Source organism: Galleria mellonella, unplaced genomic scaffold, assembly GCF_026898425.1.
Source record: "Galleria mellonella isolate WM207_F2 unplaced genomic scaffold, CSIRO_AGI_GalMel_v1 utg172, whole genome shotgun sequence".
NCBI lineage: Eukaryota > Metazoa > Arthropoda > Insecta > Lepidoptera > Pyralidae > Galleria > Galleria mellonella.
The window spans coordinates 5,097,764-5,123,577 of record NW_026442015.1 but is presented as its reverse complement, the minus strand read 5'-3'; the positions used below and the strand labels follow the sequence as shown (position 1 = coordinate 5,123,577).

The following is a 25,814-nucleotide window of genomic DNA, read 5'->3' as shown; positions in this document are numbered from 1 at the left end:
CCATATCCCACCCTTCAAACCGAAACACAGCCATGCATAACACTGCTTTACGGTTGAAACACGAATGGGACAGAGGTACTCAAGCAATCGACTTTTGTACAAAGTCTCCCTCTGGTAAAGACCAATTTGAACAAAATTTCTAACAGATTTAAGTCAAAATTATTATAAATTTATTTTATGATAGTTGATAAAAGAGTAATTTGGTAGAACTATCAAATTAAAATATTAGGTTAGGACAGCGATTACTAAAGTGGTTTACGAAACCTGAAGGTTTCATAAAAAAAGCAAACAAACTAAATAAATTTAATAAAAAATGAAATTACTATATTATTGAAAAATGTAACAACACAGAAATATTAAATATAGATAAAAGATAGTTTAGAAATATAATTCACATATATTTTTTTTATTGGTGAAAATGGTATGGTAACTCCGCCTGCGCTAACGGGATACGCTGGCGGAGCACCAGTGAAGGGTGATCGATGAGAATGAAAACAGGCCAGTTAGCCCATCATGACGAATTCGTCAGGAATTAACCATGATAGTTTCCAGGTGGAATTGCGAGGAGGTCGACCTGGTTGGGTATATTGTTAGCAATACGATTCTTAGTCTCCATTACTAACAATCCCTTTCCCCCCATACATATATATATTGGGAATATTATTGTGTATTAACAATCGTCACATATGTATTTATTAAGGTTTTAAGGGGAAAGACTGAAAATTGTGTCATATTGACTAATGTAAATATTTATCTGTCATACAAATATTCGTACTAGAAGTCGCTAGGGCTCTATAAAATTATTTATTTTTGCCTATTAAATAATACCACAATTAAGTACAAATATTATATTGAAATAACACAAAATATGTGATAAGAAGAACTCAATAATGTTTTGTAAGTAGGCAGGTAAGTGAGTGTCGTAAGGGGCGACTAAGTGAGGGCGAGGGATGGGCAGCAGAGTCCCTTTTAAAACAACTTCAAAGCCTAAATGCGGTTGCCAATCAAGCCTGCCACATGTTATAAATAATATTTACAAATAAGCTACAAATCGCTACATCCTATCACCTAATTAAGGACAAGCCTGTATTCTCGGTAGCTGCCTCATACATGTCAGTAATGACATTACATTTTGTAACTAAAGTAAAATGGAGGGAAATGGATTATTAGCAATGGAGTTTGACAGCCCCATTGCTAGCAGTATATATCAGGTATATCAGGTCGACCTCCACGTGATTCGCCTTGGAAACCATCGCGAACAATTCTTGTTGAATTCATCACGATGAGCTAACTGACCTGCTTTCATCGTCACCTATCATTGGTGCCTCGCCAGCGTATACCGATAGCGCGGGTGGGGTTACCATTCCATTATCACCCATTAAAAAAAAACTAAAGTAAAATATGATTAAATAAAGAAAAATAAACAATTATTTATCAAAGTTATTTAACGTGTGTAAATAAGTGAAGTGAGCTAATGTGTAAATAGTGAGGAATGATAAGTGAGTATGAAAGCAGCTCACTTGGCCTATCTATTCTACCTACCTATTCCAGGGGGGACCGCGTGGAGGTCAACCTGATAGGGTAAAGTATTAGCAATAAGGACTAATCTTTTAATTACTAACAATCCTTTCCCCCAGCGTCTTTGATTTGCAATCTAAATGATTATAGTGATTATATGGGATCCCATAAAATGAAAGATATTTGGGTGTCTTTTTTAATGGGTGAAAATGGAATAATAAACCCACTTGCGCTATCGGTATACGCTGGCGAGGCACCAGTGATAGATGATAGATGAGGAGGTAGGCCAATCAGTCGGCCATCGTGAAGAATTCGACAAGAATTAACCACGATGGTTTCCAGAGAGAACAGCGTGGAGGTCTACTTGATAGGGTATATTGCTAACAATGGGACCATTCCAAACCATTTCTAACGATCCCTTTCCCCCTATGGATGAGATAGATTAGGATGAAACAGGTCAGTCAGCCCATAATGACGAATTCATAAGTTATTAATCAAGATAGTTTCCAGGGACCGCGTGGAGGTCGACCTGATGGAGTATATTGTTAGCAATAAGGCTGTTAGAGCCCCAATACTAACAATCCCTTTCCTCTCTAATATATGTGTATGTGTCATCAATTGGACAAGAATTAACCACGATGGTTTCCAGGGCGAACCGCGTGGAGGTCGACCTGATAGAGCATATTGCTAGCAATGGGGCTATTTCAAATTATTTCTAACACTCCCTTTCCCCCCGGTATTAGGGTGTTAGGTTATTTCTAGGTTTTGGAACCTACTGAAACGGTGCCACAGAAAAAAATCTGTACGTGTCTTACATTGTTTTATTACATTTACGGAAAACCATACAAATTACATTTTGTAAAATACAATTACATCTTCTGTTCTGTATAATCTATGACAATACATTCAAAAGGATCAATTTAATGAAAAAATATATTACTGAACTCGTAGTAATCTTAAAATAAACTAATTAATTAAAAAAAAGCCATTCATTCATTCATTCAATATACATACAATACATGCAAATACATCGACATAACTAATATTTGGCGTTAAAACTTATATCTATCTTCACGCCACGTCACTTGCGAGGTAAGCAGAGATAACTGTGTGTTAAAAACCTGCATTTTCATAACTGGTCTCATGCGTGCACGCTGGTTTCGAAGTCTATTGACTCCTTTAGATACGATACGGTCTCTCTGATTAGTGTATTGTTTTTAAATAGTTATTACAAAACAAATGATAGTAATATTTTTTGTTAAAAACATAAGTATCGACATAATTCTTATGAAAATTTCAATTCGTTTGTAAAACAGTGATAAAATTCTTTATTGAATTTTTTAAACATGATTTAAGTTAAATGTTTAAAACGTACTTATTTGTTATGTGTGTAATTTTAATTTATTTATATATAAAAATTATAAATTATATATATAAATAAATATAACATTACTTAAACACGTACTTGGGCACGTGATGCGCAGGAATGAGGAGCATATTTTAAAAAAAGTATTATGAATGAAAGTAGATGGCTACAAGAGGAGAGGAAGACCTAAAAAGACATGGATGGATTGTGTGAAAGACGATATGGCCAGAATGGGAGTGAATGCGGAAATGACTGGGAATAGAAAAGAATGGAAGAGGAAAACATATTACGCCGACCCCAAATGATAGTTGGGATAAGGGTAGGAAGATGATGATGATGATACTATTACTTATACAGTGGTACTAATGTCTAAAGGCAAACAGTACAATTTGCTTTGAATGCACGTAATTATTATTAAGATTACTGATGGCAATTATATAAAAATAAAAAAAGATCATTAAACATTTATGAAACAATTTAAATTTATAATTTATGTATGTAAATTATAAATATAAATTATTTCTTTCTTTCTTATTTATTAAACTTTAATATAACAGCGTTTTATTTTAGATATTATCAAAATTTCAAAGCGTTTGCATAACAATGATAAAATTCTTTGGCAAATTTTGAAGATGATTTAAGTTAAATGTTTAAAACGTACTTATTTGTTGTGTGCAATTTTAATTTATTTATTTATATTTTATTAAGATTACTGATGGCAATTATATAAAAATTAAAAAGAAAACTTCATTAAAGATTTATAAAATAAATTATACTTATAATTTATATATATATATATATATATATATATATATATATATATATATATATAAATTACAAATATAAATTATTTCTTGTTTTCTTATTCATTAAACTTAAATACACCTAGAAAGTGTAAATGGCGGACGTAACACCATATGGCGTTATCTACCATCTTTTATAGGTTTCCTTTTTAGGTTTTATCAAAATTTCAATATGTTTGCATAACAGAGAAATCTTTGCGAAATTTTCAAAATCATTTAAGTCAAATGTTTAAAATGTACTTATTTGTTATAAACTTTAATTCACCTAAGAAGTGTAAATGGCGGACTTAACACCATATCGCGTTATTTGTCATCTTTTCAGAGTTTTCTTTTTAATTTGTGTATAAATACCATTAGTAATCTTAATTTTAAACTTTAAAACACATATTTTAAATACGAAATCAGGATTTAACGCGATGTAAAAGATTTTATAAGTAAATAGTACCTACATACCTGCTTCTTCATTGTCGACGTTTCGACGTGGCTTGTATCACGTAGCGGTCACCACAGACACATTAAATCTCTATTGTCTATTTAAAATATTAGTAATCTTAAACATATTTAGGTTTATTTAAAGAAAATAATACTATTTGCCTTTAGTCATTAGTACCACTGTATAAGTATAATAAATAAATGTAAATATAAATAATAAATATAAAATAGTACAAAGTTCTAGAATATAAGATATAAAACTCTAATTAAAAAGTAGTGAGAATTTTAGACGCATATAAAATTGTATGTTCATTTTTATGTTTATATTTTATTTATATGTTATTGGACGCATACCAATAAATAATTGTTAGACATAGGTATCTAATATGGATACCTATCCGATATATAGGTGGTTTTTCTAGACATTGATAGTGCAAAAGAGGTCATCGCCCGTCTCGATATCGCCCATATCGGTCGGATATCTATTTTCCAATATGTTAAATGTTTGTTATCTAATATTATGTTTTGAATAACAGATTTTTATCACATTGTTTATTGGACCGATATTTTTTTTATACAACTTAGAATGGCAAACAAGCTGACGGCCCAACTGATGGAAAGTGGTAACCGTCGCCTATATACATGAGCAGTACCATGGACATAACAGAGTATACTGTTTCGCCCATGATACCCCCCATGCGTTGCCATTCCTGAGGACTCGGATGTTATTCATCTGTACCAAGTAAATTCACGCCATATCCCAGCGTTGCCATTCCTGAGTACTCGGATGTTATTTCTCTGTACCCTGTAAATTCACTGCCATATCCCACCCTTCAAACCGAAACACAGCCATGCAAACACAACTGCTTCACGGTTGAAACACGAATGGGACAGAGGTACCCAAGCAATCGACTTTTGTACAGTCTCCCTGTGGTATATATATAGATATTATAACTAAAATCTATATATATTGTTATATATTACCCACCCTTAATAACTATTTTTAATTTTTTCATCAATTATCAATTTTGTTTCGTTCAAAACTCCCGTCAAACCACTAGAGACCAGCGTGTCTTGACCCTGTATATGTATCTCGCTCTAACACGTACATTACAGTATTTTTCCTCTGTTACAATATTTTTATTTTTAATCTATGGCTATCTATAATCATGCGATCTTATGCCCCAAGGAGGCGGCAGTGTACTTTATCCAGTCGACGTATGATGCGACCCGCGTGTAGACCCCCGGGCGAGACCGCCGCGCGCATCCTGACCCCCACGACACGACCCCGTGCAGCTGCCACCTGTCGGCAGTCATGCACGCTAACGGCCCTCCAGAGTCACCACGACACGCGTCTACTCCTCCAGAGAGAATTCCTAGGACAAAAATAGTATAATAATATAGACACAATACAAGCGCGCCAATGAAACCAGCTGGCCTACCATGAAATCTTTTCCGAAATTTCGTGGCCGACCGAAACGCAAATTTCATATTAAAGTTATTAATAATTGTTTTGTTGGATTTATGACGAACGAAATATTAAGCTCTATTTACTGGGCCGAATTTGGTATAAAGAAAAACGCAAAATTGAGTCCGAAAATTCGCAGTTTCTTTTCATGGTAACCCCTGGATAGTAACGCTAATTAGTACCACGTAGTCTTATAATAAATGAAAAAGGAATGGTAACCCCGTCTGCGCTATCGGTATACGCTGGCGGGGTACCAGTTAGCGGTGATAGGTGAGGATGAAGCAGGTCAGTTGGCCTATCGTGACAAATTTGACAAGAATTAATCTCCTGTTGACCTTACAGGGTATATTGCTGGCAATAGGGCTGTTTGACCCCATTACTAACAATTCCCTTCCCCCTGGCATCACGTTGTCATATATGGCAAATAAGTTAACGGTCCATTTGTTGAAAAGAGATATAGTAACCGTCATCTATAGGCATGAAAAGCACCGTGGAGATCACAGTATAAATTTTGATGTGATTAGAGACTTTTTTTTAATTTTTTTTTATACAACTTAGAATGGCAAACAAGCTGACGGCCCACCTGATGGAAAGTGGTAACCGTCGCCTATAGACATGAGCAGTACCATGGTCATAACAGAGTATACTGTTTCGCCCATGATACCCCCCATGCGTTGTCATTCCTGAGGACTCAGGTGTTATTCCTCTGTCTTTGTATAATAGTCTTTTGCATGGGTGTTTCTCTCCTTCTAATGTTTCTTCCGTGAAGTAGCTAAGCACAGCTCAGCATAGCTATTTCGGCTTGAAGAAAGGGATATGACAGCGCAGTTTTATGATGTATAGGCATAACACCATAGTCTTCAGAAATGGTAACGCAACAGGAGTACCGAAATCACAGCGTATTCAGTGATGCCCATGAAACTTCTCATGGGTGTTTTTTATGTTTCTTTTATTATTTATAGGCGATAGTTACCACTTTCCATCAGGTGAGCTATTAGCTAAGGAAGACTAAGGGGCTCTACTTTAAATTCAGCATATGTTACAATTTATACTTACCTGCGCATAACATAGAATCCAGTATCGCTTGCTGTCGACCGCCTAAGACCTGGTTCGCTCTACAAGTCTCCAGATCTAGTACTGGTACGGAAGCCGCTCTGAGGACGGGCGCGAAGCTTTCTGTACTTTCTGGAACAATCAATCAATATGTTATGTTTCTATATTTTCGAAAGTATATATATATATTATAATATCTGTGAATATATATATATATATATATATATATATATATATATATATATATTCACAGATATTATAATATATATATATATATATATATTATAATATCTGTGAAATATATATATATATTTCACAGATCGAGGATCAATATTTAACCTGTATATTATGTTTTTTTTTTAATGGTTGATAATGGAATGGTAACCCCACCCGCGCTATCGGTATACGCTGACGAGGCACCAATGAGGGATGATAGATGAGGATGAAGCATGTCAGTTAGCCCATCGTGATGAATTCAACAAGAATTGTTCAGGATGGTTTCCAGGGGAACCACGTGGAGATCGACCTAATAGGGTATATTGCTAACAATAGGGGTGTCGATCTCCATTCCTAACAATCCCTTTCCCCCACCTGTTTATTATGTCTGAAGCTTAATTTTGTGAACACTGCATGTACAAATGAAAAGTATTAGTTCTTGTGTGTTGGAGGGAACTGGCTTACAAGGCACAGGTTACCCTAATTTGTAAGTTAGGGCAAAAAATGTGTAACAGTGCAACCCTGTATTTGTTAATAAAGATTTATTATTATTATTAATATATCTAAGGAGTATTGTACCTATTGTACCGTCGTGTAGGTTTTGGGATAGAATAAGCTACGCTTTCTTTCCGCGGGTGTCGGAAGTGGCGACTAAGGAAGCTTGTGATGGAGGGACAGGTAGCAAGCATCCCTCCTAAAACATCACCAAAAGCCAAACTGCGGTTGCCAACTCATCTGCCAAGCGTGGCAACTACTGGCAAAACCCGCCTTATGGGGGAGACCTATATTCAGCAGTGGACAGTTAACGGTTTCCACAGATAGGATATTTGTGTAACTAGCAATATTGCTATATCGTTTACACAGGCGTTTTGACCTCAACAACTCATCTACTTTATCACTACATAGTATAAAACATAGTCGCTTCCCGTCTGTCTGTTCCTATGTACGCTTAGATCTTTAAAAATACGCAACGGGTTTAAATGCGATTTTTTTAAACACTGAGGCTTTGGTGAGGTTTAAAGATGGACGTTGCTGCCCATCCCACGACAATTAAGTTCCCTTAGTCGCCTCTTACAACATTTATGGGAAAGGGAGTAGTGGTCCATTATATGCTGGGACCAGACAGCATTGCCATCCATTATTACATTTTCTGGACATGGAAATTAGTTTATTTGCCACCCTTACTAATATTATAAATATAATGTGAAGGCGAGTTTGTATGTTTGTTACGTGACCAAAAGGCTGCATGTGTAGTAAAAGTATCCCGGTTCCCGAATGATTGCATGGTACCTCGAGATACACATTTCACTCTAGACCAGCCTTTCCCAAAGTGACGCCCACTTGTGGGCGCTGCAGTCCTAAAGGGCAGCGGTAAGAGACCCAGAAAAAAATGGGGGCGTTGTGTAGAGGTTTAGTGGGGTGATTTGTAATTTGAAGTAATAGTGGTTTTTAAGTTGGTGAAAAAATGAAGGCGCTAAAAAATTACAATTTATTCTCAAAGTGGGCAGTAGACAAAATAAGGTTGGGAACCCCTGCTCTAAACAATTGCTCAATTTAGACGACTGTAGTAAAGAGTTATTTTAACATAGACATTGAAACTAATGATAAAATCTCCATATTTAAAAATAATAGAATTTCATTGTGCCTCCGATCAATCTATTTATAATTACTCCTCTCCATCCAAAAGTTGCCTGGAAGAGATCGCTTTTAGCTATAAGATCGCCCATTGTTTTCTCATTGTGATTATTTCTTGTAATTATTTATATTTATAATAAGTTTACTATTGTAATCTTTTGGAGGAAACAATTAAGAGTATCTATCTATCTACTTCCCACCTGTCTGATATCCCCAGCCGCTGACCGCGCACCACTGTCCGGCGCTCTCCTCCCCCCCGTCCGGAAGACAGATCGGCCGGACGTGACTGTTGAACTGCATGCCGGAGCCGGAACGCGATACTAGGATCACCGCTATGTCGTTGCTATGTGGACCATCTGTAATGTAAAAACAATAATAACGGATTATGATCTGAGTAAAGGTAGGTATTATATCGCAATATCTATATATTTTACCAGAGGGAGACTTTGTACAAAAGTCGATTGCTTGGGTACCTCTGTCCCATTCGTGTTTCAACCGTGAAGCAGTTGTGTTTGCATGGCTGTGTTTCGGTTTGAAGGGTGGGATATGGCGTGAATTTACTGGGTACAGAGGAATAACACCTGAGTCCTCAGGAATGGCAACGCATGGGGGGTATCATGGCCGAAACAGTATACTCTGTTATGTCCATGGTACTGCTCATGTCTATAGGCGACGGTTACCACTTTCCATCAGGTGGGCCGTCAGCTTGTTTGCCATTCTAAGTATTATAAAAAAAAAAAAAAAAAAAAAAAATATTGTAGTTCTAATATCTATACATATATTGGCTTACGTGCTAGTCTCAGGAAATACCGGTTGACTTCGAAAAATTGTTTTTACAATAAATTTTCCTGACAAATGTAAGTGAAGTCGCGGGATATATATATTTTTTTTTTGATGGGTGAAAATGGTATGGTAACCCCGCCTGCGCTAACGGGATACGCTGGCGGAGCACCAGTGAAGGGTGATAGGTGAGAATGAAAACAGGCCAGTTAGCCCATCATGATGAATTCATCAGGAATTAACCATGATAGTTTTCAGGGAGAACCGCGAGGAGATCGACCTGGTTGGGTATATTGCTAGCAATGGGATTCTCAGTCTCCATTACTAACAATCCCTTTCCCCGCGCGGGATATATTTACTCGAATGAAACAATAATATTTTAATTGTCTACGATCTATTGCGAAACAGGGGTTGTAATAACATTTTCAGACAATTTTAAAAAAGTTACGGAAAAAGGAAATTTCATTACCTTTCCGAAATTCCGGATGCAGCACCACCTTCTCCGCCAGGAACCTGTTCTCGTGCTTGTCCTGAAACTTCAGTCTGTGCTCGCCCACCACTAGCCTGATGTGGTCTAATTGTAGCGGTTGCTGTAATTAACAAAATGGAGTATACATTTATAAAAAATTTAAAAATCCCCCGACACAAATAAATTTCTAAAAATAATTGTTTTATCTATCTGTATGTTTGTTCCGACATCACGGAAAAGTTGCTGCATTAAATTGAATGTGGATTTCTCAGTTATATTCCTGAAGGTTAACCTTGAAATCTGGAGTGTATTTTATCTTAATACGCTGTCTGGAACTGGTCCATTTTATTTGATTTCTAACTTCTAAAATACAAAAGTGTTCGAAATTGGAAAAAAAACTAGTAAATAGTAATAACACTAATGGGGGTAAATGAAGAAGGAACAAACTTTATCGAAACAGTGCGCAGCGGACAGCACGAGACGTTCGCCGATGACAGCGCCCCCACAGTGGTGCTCGAACTCCAGCTTATCATGGTCCAACATCTGAATCTCGACCTGTAATTACAAATATAAATATTTTGGCAGAGTATTTTTTTTACAACCTAGAATGGCAAACAAGCTGACGGTCCACCTGATGGAAAGTGGTAACTGTCGCTTATAGACATGAGCAGTACCATGGACATAACAGAGTATACTGTTTCGCCCATATTACCCCCCATGCGTTGCCATTCCTGAGGACTCAGGCGTTATTCCTCTGTACCCAGTAAATTCACGTCATATCCCACCCTTCAAACCGAAACACAGCCATGCAAGCACAACTGCTTCATGGTAGAAACACGAATGGGACAGAGGTACCTAAGCAATCAACTTTTGTACAAAGTCTTCCTCTGGATTTATCAATGTACAGGCTTTTACATTAACATATACATTACGTTAGATATAAGTCTTACATTATATAGATAGAATGTCTCCATATAAATACTTCGAGAAAAGCCGGTCAGCTTTTTCATACAATTTTGCATGATAAATAGTTATGAGTGATTTCTTTATAATTTCTACATTTTTTGTGTCCTACAAATTTTGCACCTTTTTAATGTGCAAAAACTCATTTTAATTATTAAATAAATTAAATATAGATACGTCAAGATACATTATGTACGTAAGTATATAGAACACTGATAGAAAACGAGTCAGATAATTTGACCATTAGCTGACAAAATGTTTTGAGACTCGATGCTCTATCTACATACATAATACAAGACATAAGTATAAAAAGAAAAAATCGAATTAAGAACTTCTTTTTTCTGTAAAATTGTCTATAAAGGTTCCAAACGCATAAATGTTATGAGTTTATTAGAATACTGTTTGGTTAGAATTCTATAATGACAAAATATAACTATATCATATTAACTAGTTACTTCTTTCACAGGTATTGTTTAGTTAATATGGGACTTATTTCTAAAGACACAAACTAATTAGCGTCTAGATTATGTCAGATGTGACAAACGAACGTAGACTGTACAATATACATATTCAAAACGGTGTCAGTGCACTCAAAAGTCCATTATTCATTTCGTGTTACCTAATAATACGCTCCGTTTTGAAAACAAAAAGTGCCCGCCAAAACACAAAAGCCCGCCAATAGCGGCTGTCAAGTTGACAGCCCGCCATATTGAACGTTCAGAAATTAACGCAAGCATTGTATTTACACTTTCACTCTGACTCCTGCGAAATCAATTTTCTTTTGTTTTCATTTTTTATGCAACCTCCCAACGAGTTGATTTCTGAGGGCCAGTATATTTTTATATAAAACTCATTCAGGTTTTTACTGATATAATTATAATGTAAACCGAATAGATTAAATTAAGGACTTTAAGCGAATTTCAATGTAGAGATTTCAATACATTTTTTTTTTTGTGATTATCTTAGTGAATACATTTTTACTATTTACATTTATACTATGTGATAGAAAAGATATATTCTTAGCCCCATATTAAATTTGTAACGATTGAATCTACAGATTTTTGATGCACAACAAAAAAGCCAAAAAATCGCAGACACGTTTTTCAGTCTTCTAAATTCAAATATTTACAACGTAGAGTATATAATATATAGTATATAGATATATAATATCTCATCATTTATTGGTATGTGTGACCAATCATGGCCACATACATAAACCTCAATAAAAGTTGACAGGTTTTGTATATTATTATATTAAAACTATTTGATTTTTATTTACACGCAGAATTGCTTTTGTTTTGTAGCTTTGGAACAAGCAGTTTTTTGCTCCACAAAGAAAAACGTCAAAGTTACAAAATTAAAATGAGACCAGTACTGGAATAAATTCCAACAGTTTTTTTATACCACAAAAGTGGCAAATACGTATACAGACCGTCTGATGGTAAACGGTCACTGTAGCCTATGGACACCTGCAACACTAGGGGTGTCACGTGCGCGTTGCCGACCCTGAAGAAACCTTAATACACACGTCTTTTCACAATTAATAAATATTCATTCTGAATTGACAAAAAATTAAATGAATCAAGAACCTCTTTTGGTAATCGCTCAAAAAGAACAGCGTGACTAATTTAATTGCAGGTGTTCATAGACTACAGTAACCACTTATCATCAAGTTGGCCGTATGCTTGTTTGCCACCTCAGTGGTATAAAAAAAAATACCCCAAAGATCGCTCTTTTAAGAACAAAATAAATTTCGCCTACAATAATTCCTCAACATCTTATTGTGAGATGTTGCCGAATATAGCGTTCATACAGTGTCATTACGACCGCAGTCGGATATGGTAGAAAATTGATATCTGCCATATAATTTCTCAGTTTTAACCATAGCTTTGTTGGCAAAGTTTTCTCCAGTGTGCAGTCAAAATACAGAGAAGGTCTAAATTACTGCATGAAATAATAATATGTTTGCGGACTTATGGCATAATACAATAATTGTTAACCGACTGCCAAAAAAGGAGTGGTAATTGGGTGGTAATTTTAGGGTGTGCTACCTTTGTATACTGTGACGTAACTTGTACGTTAAATCGATTAAATATGCAATAATGTGCAATTGTTACTTTTAATACTATAATTCTTTGTAGGATATTGTAGCCTCTTAGGACTATAGTATAAAAGCTGGTCAAGTGTGAGTCGGGCTCGCGCAACGAGGGCTCCGTACAAAATTATCAAGTTTAAAAATTTATTTTTCTGTGAAATAACTACAAATTTAAGGTTATCGGCTTTTTTCCTTTACGATATTGTTTCTTGCCAAATTTATATTATGTAGAGAATGCCGTTAGGTGTTAAGTCCGCCATATGTACACTTACTTATATTTATTTATTTAAAGAAACACCAACAGCATATTGCATTATAACACATATAACAAACATTAAATACAATACAATATTAATGCACATGCCTATTATAGGTATTCACAGCATTCACTTTAACATATGTAGTTATACAGTGCGAGAAAATGAAGTAACAATTACAATGAATTAAATAACACTAGACTAGAAATATTATAAAAGTTGCGTTATTAGTTATAGAAATATACATGTAACCTAAGTTGTGAGCAATATCAGAAAATACGATTATAAGTGAATTAAATTAAAAAAAATAAACTTGAGCGTATATATATATATATATATATATATATATATATATATATATATATATATATATATATATTATGATAATCAGTGAAGATTAGTATATTTCTTTCTTTATTCCATTCTATTCAATCCTGTACACCTCACTATCTAATATATTTATATTATTAAATGAGTACTTACCTCAAATAGTATTGTTTAAAAACCCCAGCACATACCTCCGTGTACTACACCAAATTTATTCCTTCAGGCAGTGCGCCTGGAACTATCTATACAGAGTGCGCATATCAATTTCAGTTAAAGGACAAGTCAAATCACATTTTCTTTCACTGTAGTTACTCTTTTCCACTAATTTTTGGACTAGATTTGTCATATTTCCTGTGTGTGCTTACATGTATTTATATGTGTATTTTAGTATTTTGTAAATAAATAATATATAATTAAGTAAATATATATATGTATGTGTAAAAATAAAATATAATATATATTTTAAATTTATAGTGTAATAAAAATATGTATTTGATATTTTTGTGCATTACATGTTTTTGTATTTTAAGCAATATAATTATTATCTAAGCTCTTGCGCCACCTGCCCTTTTCTATCTGTTCTCCCTTAACTAATTGTCTGTAAGAGATTGCCGCATAAACCACTTTCAGTTTATGTGTATATTTCAATCTGTATTTATGTTACTGTATTTCATATATATATAAATATATATATATATATATATATATATATATATATATATATATATATATGATAATCAGTGAATTATTATTTTTTATTAGATTATTGTACAATATTAATATATTTTATTATTAAATGATTACTTACTTAAATAGTATTGTAAAGTGCTTCAGCAATTTATTCCTGTAGGAATTGGAACTATCATGCATTACGAGTATATCAATTTCAGGTAATTTGGCATAAATTTCATTGTATGACGCACTAATCCTGGTCAGAGGTTGAGTCCTAGGTTTGTTCTGTAGCTTACATAATTGTGCATTAAAGTTTAAATAAATAAATAACATATAATTAAGAAAAATGCGTAATGCGTAAAAATAAAATATAATTTCATTTTAAATTTATAGGTTACAAAAAAATTGCTAAGCTTAGGTCACACTTCCGTTTCTTTTAAGTAATATAATTATTATCTAAGCCCGTGTGGGAATTCCCACGGAATTGAACCGGCTACACATTCGGCGGCAAACCGCGAAACCACTTTCAGTTTATTTATTTGTAAATTGTCCTTAAGCATACATTATGTTTACGATCGAAAATTCAAAATATAACATTTGGCTATACTATTTTTATTTAATGTCATTTTATGCTTTTAGCGTTCCATTAAAAAAAAAACGGAACTCTTATGGATCACCAATTATCTGTCCGTGCGTCTAAAAACTCCTCTGTCATGACCCTTTTTTTAGGAACACGTGGAGGTATCAGGTTGAAATTAATATCATTTACTCAGTCATCATTACCCAATTCCATTTTCTCCCTACCCTAATAGGAGATAGGCGTGACAGATATGTATGTATGGTAAGATACTAACGTGACCCAGTGTCAAACAATGACTTTGACCTTATTGGGTTTTCGCTTTAACCCAGGTCTTTGACATATGATGCATGTTATGTCCATGAATCTGATGAGTTGTTTCAACAAAACTTTTACCATATATATATATATATATATATATATATATATATATATATATATATATATATATATATATATATATATATATATATATATATATATATATATATATATTAGAACTGATAGAGTTATGAGGTAACCTAAAGACGTAATAAACATAAAAAAGCTTATGGCTTATGTTCAACACAGGACATTAACTGTCTTGTGTTAAACATTAGTTATTAACTAACTGATATAGGGCGGAAAGGGATTGTTAGTAATGGAGACTGTGAATCCCATTGCTAGCAATATACCCAATCAGGTCGACCTCCTCGCGGTTCTCCCTGGAAACTATCATGGTTAATTCCTGATGAATTCATCATGATGTGCTAACTGGCCTGTTTTCATTCTCATCTATCACCCTTCACTGGTGCTCCGCCAGCGTATCCCGTTAGCACAGGCGGGGTTACCATACCATTTTCACCCATAAAAAAAACATAATATTTTTAATTGTTCTAGATATAAGCTGTTAATTCGAGATGTAATATTAAAATAAAATAAAAATAGAAATCGCGCCGCGTTAAGTTCAGTACCCATCGTGAATATTGGTTAGAAAGATTTTAATATTTTGCAACCGTTTTTTCAAATCGGCCATTTACACGTATACTCGTATTCATGAAGGAATCAGATAACATCTTATTTCGGGTTGCTAAACGGTTTTAACCCGTTAAGGTTTGTCAAGTTTAATTAAATATGTTAAAATCCTTGATAAAATATCATGATTACTTGGGTTTTGGCGGGAAATGAAACTATCGATCGATAAATTTTTTAATTAGCTATCAATATTTTATATTCTTTTAAGCTAAACATTTTTTTTTTAATATAATCAGATAATTTTGCTGAGGAAAAAACTAAGGCTCGACAACATGGTGCCTGATCTTCAATTACTTTTTAATTTTTCGAAAAATATAAATAAAATATATATAAATATAACATATAAAAAAATTGTTCGGAACAATGTTTATTTAATTGAAGAGAAAATAATCAGTTTACAGATTAATAAACTTGTGTTTTAATTTGGCAATATATTATTTATCTATCTATCCTATTTAAGAGCTGCGCTCTTGTCGGTGGAGCTCTTGCCACTCACTACGATTTTCTGCGAGTCTCTTCACCTCTTGATACGACACGACACCAACTCCTTCCTTGATCTGCCTGATGTAACTATGCCTCGGTCTCCCTCTCCCCCTTCTTCCTTCTATCTTACCTTCTATTATAATGTTCATAAGTTCGTCGTGTCGTATCAAGTGTCCTAACATTTTTTCCTTTCTGACCTCAATAGTTCTTATGATTTGTCTTTTTTCCTTAACCCTAGGCTGGACCTCCAGATAAAAAGATCATTGTTATTTTTTTTTTTACATTAATAAGTGCGTACAATTGTATAATTTCTTAAATTATGAAGTTGTTCAGATTAAAATTTGAATTTTCAAAAGTAATAAATGAAATATAAAGTAATAATAAATTTACCTGCCATGGGAAAGCTCCATACGGTGTTTCTGTACCACCAACAATCTTCCCTGTTCTTCTGGGATTGAAGTCGACTGTTCTAGTACCACATTGCACCCGCTCCGATTTCCCGGGCTTCGGCACTAAGTTCTGATTGAAATAGTTCGTTGAAAAACTGTGAAACGCTTTTGAAGGCCTAGTTCTGTTTCTATAGTATTCAATATGGTTGATACGATTGAAAAATACATTGCCTTTTACTATTGTTACAATAGTAAGCAAACATATAATAAAACCGTTCATGTTGGCACTTTGCACTTTTAAGGAAAAAAAAAACTCACGGGATATTTAAATTTAGAACTCTTTTGTTGATTTACTCACACTTTAGTGTCTGTGGTGTTATTTTTTTAATTTATCATGGCATACGACAACGCGGCGCGGCCACCAAAATCGGAATGAAGTTTTTAAGTGATGGACGGATTTTTTTTTAAATCCGAGGCAGAGGCGGCACAATGCCACATGTTGTGCACGATAATCTGTGTCACGAGATTCGTCTGAAGATGCATCTTGACAATAAACGATTGTGAACATAATGATGCTTTCTAAATATCAATAGGGAAATAGGATACTTTTTGTTTGCTTGTATGTTTTGCGGTCAAGGTGAAAAATGTGTGTTTTATGCATTAGTTAAATGCATTGTAAACATTGTTTATTTATAGCGTAGAAAACTCTTTCATGGGAAGTGAAAGGATAGCTTTGTATTAGGTTTAAAATAGATTTATACGATTGTATAAACAGTTTGTACATATTGTAAAGTTTGTTTACAATACTCTTTTTCAACGCATTTAAAAAAGATCACAACTGTATTTTATATGTATGTTACTCGATATCTTTTGTAATTAAGAATTGATTTTAAATTTTTTTAGGAACTTAAAATTTGATATTGGAATCCTTCTTTCACAAACTGTAAAGCCTGTCAAGCGTGGCAAAATCCCCCTTATGGGGGAGGTTTATGTTTAGCAGTGGATAGAAAGGCTGAGGTGATAATGATGTTGATGATGATATATATATATACCAGATACCTGATGTACCAGAAGGAGACTTTGTACAAAAGTCAATTGCTTGGGCACCTCTGTCCCATTCGTGTTTCAACCGTGAAGCAGTTGTGTTTGCACAGCTGTGTTTCAGTTTGAAGGGTGGGATATGGCGTGAATTTACAGGGTACAGAGCAATAACACCTGAGTCCTCAGTAACGACAACGCATGGGGGTTATCATGCGCGAAACAGTATACTCCACGGTGTGTTAGGTCCATGGTACTGTTCATGTAACATATATAGGCGACAGTTACTATTTTCCATCAGGTGGGCCGTTAGCTTGTTTGCCATTCGAAGTTGTATAAAAAAAATGGTGATGTTTATCTTGAGACATAATCTCATAACAAATCTCATGTGTTACATTTAACAATACGAGTATATCGTACAATGTCGTCCTCGGCTTATTAACATATTGTTCTATATTATTGAAATTTTATATCCATTATTAAAGTTAAAATACTTAGGAGTACGGTCTATTAGAGATTTTATCTCAAATTATTTTGTGAACAAATAATTTATTATCGTATCGCGAATATTAACTCTACAAAGGTGAAAGTAGAGGAACCCTTTTGACTTCTCCATCAGAGATTACAGTCGTGAGGATATTATTAAGGGAGTTTTGTTTATGTATTTCTTTTTTTTACTACAGGGTTTTGCTTCCGTGTCCTATGTTAATTTTTAACCGACTTTGAAAAGAAGAAGGTTCTCAGTTCGGTTTTTTTTATTTATTTTTGTAACCTCATAAACAAACATAGAGGTAATAAGTCCGTCAATTATAAACCGATATTGAAAGTTCTTTTTTTATCTAAAAGTTTTTTTTTTTATAGAACTTAGAATGGCAAACAAGCTGACGGCCCACCTGATGGAAAGTGGTAACAGTCGCCTATACTCGTAGACATGAGCAGTACCATGGACATAACAGAGTATACTGTTTCGCCCATGATACTCTATACTTACTATAATAATAATAAGTCCAGTTTTAAACTAATTTGGGAAATTCTTTATTTTATATGATATATTTACAAATTGCCCCTATAAAATTTTATCAAAATCGGTTCAGTAATTCAGTTTTTAAATTAAAATAACTGATTTTGCCATAATGTTGTCCATGGATTAATAAAAGAATTGTAATAGGACTCCAAAAGTTATAAAATCAAAGACTTTCCCACATAGAAAATTTCACATGTCGAACATTTTCAATGTATCTTACCAGCACTTATCAATTCCTGAAAATGTCGCCTGTACAAATAAGAAATTAAAATCTAAATCTATATACATACTAACACACCACTTATTGCGATATAAAAATCACAATTAAAATACAGGGGTTGATCGTAAAACGATGAAAATTTAAAGTTGTATGTATTTTTCAATGCTAAGTCATAATAAAATAAAAATGGAAAAATTTGTCAAAAAAATAAAAAAATTTTTTTTTAGAAAGGGGGTTCGAGGGGTAAAAAATAGATGTTGGCTATATACAATATAACACAAAATTTCAAAAAAAGCCGTTTCGGAGAGTTTGTCACCGCGACACGAGAATTTTATATATAAGATAATAAAAAAGTAGAGGTCGACTGTCTGTACATAGAAAAAAAAAAACGATAAAAACCGAGTCAGGAGGAAGTTAGAAGTGAAATAGAACACGTCCAGATTTTTTCAAATTTTTGTTTCTCTGCCTGTTTGTATGGGTTAATATCAGAAACTGTTGGACGTATTTAAATGAAATTTTGCATGGTCATACCTTACATCCCTTGTTAACGTTTTAGATACTTTTAATCACGGAAAATTATAGAGTTCCCGTGGGATAGATAAAAAACTATAGTAACTTATACAACCTACTTAAGTAAAGCCAAAATTTTATAAAGTAAATTTTGACGTAAGGCAAAAAGTGAGAACGACACGTCTTCACCAAGATAAGGAGGTTAAAATGTTCACCGAAAGAATAACAAATACCACGCAGGCAAAGCCGCGGGCATCGGCTAGTTTAAAATAGAAACCTCAAATACATTACAAATAGTTTTCATACTCAGATTTGGAAGATGTTTTATTTTTAATTTGCACAATCTGTCAAATGAGAGTGACAGCGATTATCCGAAACTGTGCAGTTATTGTGTAACACCGGCGCGAACTGGATTGAACCGGTTAATTGCCGCTTTAAACATTGTTCTAGTTTAAAGTTATTTATGAAAATTTACATATTATCATTGTGTATGACTTTGACCTATTAATGCAGTTGAGGACATGCTTATATGCTTGATGGTAGAGTCAGCATGATGCCACTGCCACTACATACTAGTGACCCGCGACGGCTTTGCTCGGGTCTTTTTTTAGTGGTAATGGAGTGGCAACCCCGCCTGTGCTAACGGTATACGCTTGCGAGGTACCAGTGAGAGATGATAGGTGAGAATGATAAGGCAGGACAGTTAGTTCATCGTGATGAATACACCTGGAATTCAGCACGATGGTTTCCAGAGGGGACCATGTGGAGGTCGACCTGATAGGGTATATTGTTATCCCTTCCCCGCTTCGCATGGATCCAATATATAAACACTGTGGTGTCAATGTGGAGTGATTAATAATATTACAGTTTTTTTTGATGGGTGAAAATGGTATTGTAACTCCGCCTGCGCTAACGGGATACGCTGGCGGAGCAGCAGTGAAGGGTGATAGATGAGAATGAAAACAGGCCAGTTAGCCCATCATGATGAATACATCAGGAATTAATCATGATAGTTTAGAGGGGGAACCGCGAGGAGGTCGACCTGGTTGGGTATATTGCTAGCAATGGGATTCTCAGTCTCCATTACTAACAATCCCTACTACTGATAGTTTTGTCTGTCTGTTTGTTATTTATGGAACCATAGACTACGGTGATTGTAAATTATGACAAACCCCATGCTACAATAGTAAATACGCACAACTACTCGCCATAAACAAAAATTTCATCCCAAACATCTGGACGAGTGGCGGTCCTCCACCGTGCGTTTTTCAAGGCATTTTCTTCCACGCACAACCACTCTTTGGTATCAACTTCCAGCAGCAGTATTTTCGAACCGATACGACAACATAACTGTCAAGAAAAGAGCATATTCCTTTTTAAAAGGCCGGCAGCACACCTGCAATGCCTTTGGTGTTGTGGATGATCATGAGCGGCTATAGTCATTTACCATCAGGTGAGCTGCAAGCTCGTTTGCCCCCTGTATTATAAAATTATTAAAAAAAAATCATGACGTCTCATCACACGTCCGTACCAGTGCAGGCGGTTCGCTCTAAATTTTTATTATTCACTGGCAACATTAAATCTTTATATTTATTAATAAATTTATTAAAGTGTCATCGAACCCACTATAATAGTCGATTCTGTTTATAAAGTGCTCATATTAGCATTAATGAAATAATATACAGAATATGTTATTGTTGCCTCACCGCATTCTTCTATTTATAAAAGAAATAGGATCTCTATTTGGTGTCTTTTATGTGAATCTATTACATGAATTGATTTTATTATTCTTTTTGCACCAGGGGGAGTCTTTGTAATAAAGGCGTTTGATAGATAGATAGATAGATAATTTATTTACATTACTTACGGCACACAAATTACAATAAAAAAATTTACTTTGGTACCTCTGTCCCATTCATGTTTCTCAAAGCAGTTGTGTTTGCATGGTTGTGTTTCAGTTTAAAATGTGGGATATGGCAGTGAATTTACAGGGTACAGAACAATAACACCGTACTCCTCAGCAATGGCAATGCATGAGCGGTATCAATGGCGAAACAGTATACTCTGTTATGTTCATGGTACTGCTTATGTCTATAGGTTATGGCTACTGCTTTCCATTAGGTGGGCCGTTAGCTTATTTGCCATTCTAAGTTGCATAAAAAAACCAAAATTTTTATGAGATGAAAAGGGAATGGTCACCCTATTCACGCTAACGCTGTATGCTGACAAGTTACTAGTGAGACATCACAGGTGAGAATCTATTTCGTCCTTATCTGAGCTTCTTGTCGAGCTAGAGATCTCAAAACTTACGAGTGAAATCCCCCGAAGACCTGAAATTAAATTTTTTCATGATATTTAGAAATGTCAATAATCTGACAGCTCCCCTAATGGGAATTGCTAACCGTCTACAGCATCGTGGACATTACAGGAAACACTGTGACACCCATTGTACCACTCATGCGTTGCTATATCTGAGCACTGGACTGTTATATCTTTAAGAGTGTAAAGAGATCCCTGTAATTTCACTACTTACTATATTTATTGCATAATAAAATGTTTGAACAAGTGGCGTGCTTAATGCCGTATGGCATTCTTTAGCAGCTAACCATTGGATAAAAACAGTAAGCGTATGAAGGACAGTGGTAGTGAAGGTAGTGGTAGTATATATATATATATATATATATATATATATATATATATATATATATATATATATATATTACATTAATGAAATACAAAAGATGGTCTTATTCCTAAAGCAATCTCTTCCAGACAACCTTTCCATATGTCATTGTTGAAATCAAAACACAGCTATGCTAGCTGTTAGTTGTTTCACAGAAGAAACACAGCAGTATTTCAGAACCGATACGACATCATAATCTTCAAGAAAAGAGTATATTCCTTTTTAAAAGGCCGGTAGCACACCTGCAATGCCTCTAGTGCTGCGGGTGATCATAGGCGGCGGTAGTGACTTACCATCAGGTGAACCGCATACTCGTTTGCCTTCAGTGTTGTAAAAAAAAACGACTGGAAATGTAATAATAATTACCTAACAATGTAATGTAAGCAAATTTAGTCTTCAGTATTCATTTAAATGTATCATATTTTATTACCTAAAAACGTAAAAGTTAAGGTCAAAATAAAAATTTCTTTATACGCTTAATAGACTCGTTTAAAAGCAGTTTTTTTTTATAACCATTTTACGATATGTTCACGAAGTCGTTACTTGAGTATTGGCACTTAAATGTTTCTTTATGCACCCACGGGAAATGACCAAAAACCGACGGCGTGCGTAAGGGAAAGTGATTACCGTGGTTCAGTGACATGGTTAGTACAATAGGCCCTACAGAGTAATTATGACATCAATTGTGAGTTACTGGGGAGAAAGAATTGTTAGCAATGGAATTTGACAGCCCCATTACTAGCAATATATCTTATTAGGTCGACCTCCACGTGGTTCCCCCTGGAAACCATCGTGAACAATTCTTGTTGAATTCGTCACGATGGGCTAACTGACCTGCTTCGTCCTCACCTATCATCCTTCACTGGTGCCCCGCCGGTGTATACCGATAGCGTGGGTGAAGATACCATTCCATTATTATCCATTTAAAAAAAATCGTGAGTTACTGATCCTGAGAACTGAAGTTTTATATTCATAACCATATTTTGTGTATTTTTTTTTATACAACTTAGAATGGCAAACAAGCTAACGGCCCAAGGAATAACACCTGAGTCCTCAGGAAGGCAACGCATGGGGGGGTATCATGGGCGAAACTGTATACTCTGTTATGTCCATGGTACTGCTCATGTCTATAGGCGACGGTTACCACTTTCCATCAGGTGGACCGTCAGCTTGTTTGTCATTCTAAGTTGTATAAAAAAATATATATATAAAAAAGTTTACTAATAAATTTAAATAATATAATTTATATATATATATATATATATATATATATATAATATACAACTATAATTCTAATAATGATAAATCAGAACAACAGACAAGAGAAAAGAATCATTCCTCTATTCGTATTTGTCGCAGTCAGTGAAATGTGGGCAAGCGAGAATGGAATTTACAGCCCAAGAATGTTTACCACATTTGGCGTGTTAACCGGTCGCTCTTGGTCATTACACCCTCCCCCATGTAAAGTAACCAAATATATATTTCCGTATTTTCTTTTTGTAAAAAAACTGTTTAGACGTAAATTAGATTTGCATATTGAGGGTTCCGTATTTTTTTTTTTCATTTAAGAGTATCCTCTTGTCGGTGCAATTAATTCATGCATCTTGTTCCAGCCAGCTCTATCCCAGGCCATATCCTTGATCTCCCTATACGACATGACACCTAGTGTTTCTTTTATTTGTCCCATGTAGTTATTCCTCAGTCTTCCTCTTCTTCTTTTGCTCTCTATTTTTCCTTCTACTATGCTCTTAAAAAAATCGTCATGTCGTATAAGGTGCCCCAGCATTTTGCCTCTTCTATTCTCTATTTATTATGCGACATAAAAGTCAATTATTATTTGTATGTTTTTTTTTTTATTAGTTAAAATGGAATGGTAACCTTTCCTGCGCTATCGGCATACGCTGGCATGGTACCAGTATTAGATGATAGGTGAGGATGAAGGCAGGTCAGTCAGCTTATCGTGAAGAATTTGACAAGAATTAACTGCAATGGTTTCCAGGGGGAACCGCATGTAGGTCGATCTGATAGAGTATATTGCTAGTAATGGGGCTGGTAGAACCCATTACTTTTCCCCTTTCCTCCCTTATCTGTATGTCAGCAGAGGGAGACTTTGTACTAGTCTGCTTGGGAACCTCTGAAACGTGGAAAGCCAGCTGCTGACTGAGTTTCGGTTTGGAAAAAAACCTATAATATACATATAAATACTTGGAATTTTGGAGTAGGATTTATGACGAAAGAAATTTTAAGCTTCATTAATGGGTCGGCTAGTGCCATGCTGTGTTTACATACATGAAATTGAGTCTAAAAATTAGCAATTTCATTTCACGGTAGACCCCCATTTTTTAAATTTGACCTAAGGATCAGAACTATAAAATTACATGCAATTTGGTGTAGCAGTTTGTAACACTACTTTTGTATCATTATTTATAAAACGACATAAACTTATATTAAAAAATATCTTTGGGAATACTGAATCAGTTTTGATAGGTCTTTTTTAATCGATAGGTGTTAGTTCCTTATTAATTTTACCATAATTGAAATCATTGTATTTATGCACCGTAATCAAATAACGTGTTAACATATTAAAATTATTCGTTCAAACAACAATAACAACATCTTAAAATTATTCGCACCAGAGGGAGACTTTGTACAAAAGTCGTTTGCTTGGGTACCTCTGTCCCATTCGTGTTTCAACCGTGAAGCAGTTGTGTTTGCATAGCTGTGTTTCGGTTTGAAGGGTGGGATATGGCGTGAAATTACTAGGTACAGAGGAATAACACCTGAGTCCTCAGGAATGGCAACGCATGGGGGGTATCATGGGCGAAACAGTATGTGTGTGTACTGTTATGTCCATGGTACTGCTCATGTCTATAGGCGACGGTTACCACTTTCCATCAGGTGGACCGTCAGCTTGTTCGCCATTCTAAGTTGTATAAAAATAAATAAATCGTTTATTTTAAGAATCTTTCCAAAAAGAAAGAGGAGAAACAACTATCAATAGTATGTACAATTTTCCCTATATTTTTAGGGTTGCGGGACCCTAAAAATATAGAGGTACGCCTAAAAACACTCAGAAAACCGGTTTAATCTGGAATACGTGATCTTATTGACATTTTTAGCATTTGTTGCATATAGTTTTGTTGACCTCAGAGTAAAATATTATTGCCATAAAATATCGGTGTTTAAATTGTTTATTTGAATTATAATTCAAATAAACAATTTAAACACAATATAAAGCCATTTGGATCAATCGATTAATAAACAATTTAAATGTTTATAAACATATAAAGAGTTTTATTGCGTTACCATTCCAGATATTTTTTTTCTTTCTCTTTAGATAAATGACGATCATATCTATCGATAGACACATTAACGCTACTGTGTACATGAAATGAAATGAGATAGCAACATCTGGTGTATAGTTGTTTTTTATAGACGTGTAAGGCTGGTTTTTCATTCCATTACAGAGAACAGATTGCAATAGAACGTAATAGAAAAATATTTATTGCCAGAAATAATATGAGTATATCTTTTTTTTTTTCATCACATTTAAATTTATTTTTAGTTCTTTTTCTCCTTTTTTTCAATATTATTATTTTTCTGTTACGCCTTGGCCAGACATAATTTTGATTATTCCTCTCCATCCTAAGGTTGCCTGGAAGAGATCGCTATTTAGCAATAAGGCCATGGCAACGCATGGGGCGTATCATGGGCGAAACAGTATACTCTGTTATGTTCATGGTACTGCTCATGTCTATAGGCGACGGTTACCACTTTCCATCAGGTAGGCCGTCAGCTAGTTTGCCATTCTAAGTTGTATAA

At 34.6% G+C, this 25,814-nt stretch overlaps 1 protein-coding gene across 1 annotated transcript; it reads right to left on the bottom strand.

The window, feature by feature from the left end:
• Positions 1–3,716: 3,716 nt before the first annotated feature.
• On the bottom strand, positions 3,717–16,934 carry LOC113513361 (trypsin-like). Its single transcript, XM_052893165.1, has 6 exons — positions 16,519–16,934; positions 10,188–10,295; positions 9,741–9,861; positions 8,692–8,847; positions 6,644–6,772; positions 3,717–5,495 (listed from the first exon to the last, which is right to left on the bottom strand). Exons 1-6 carry the CDS (start codon positions 16,795–16,797, stop codon positions 5,287–5,289), a joined length of 1,002 nt encoding a protein of 333 aa, XP_052749125.1. The 5' UTR covers positions 16,798–16,934; the 3' UTR covers positions 3,717–5,286.
• Between the last annotated feature and the right edge of the window lie 8,880 nt (positions 16,935–25,814).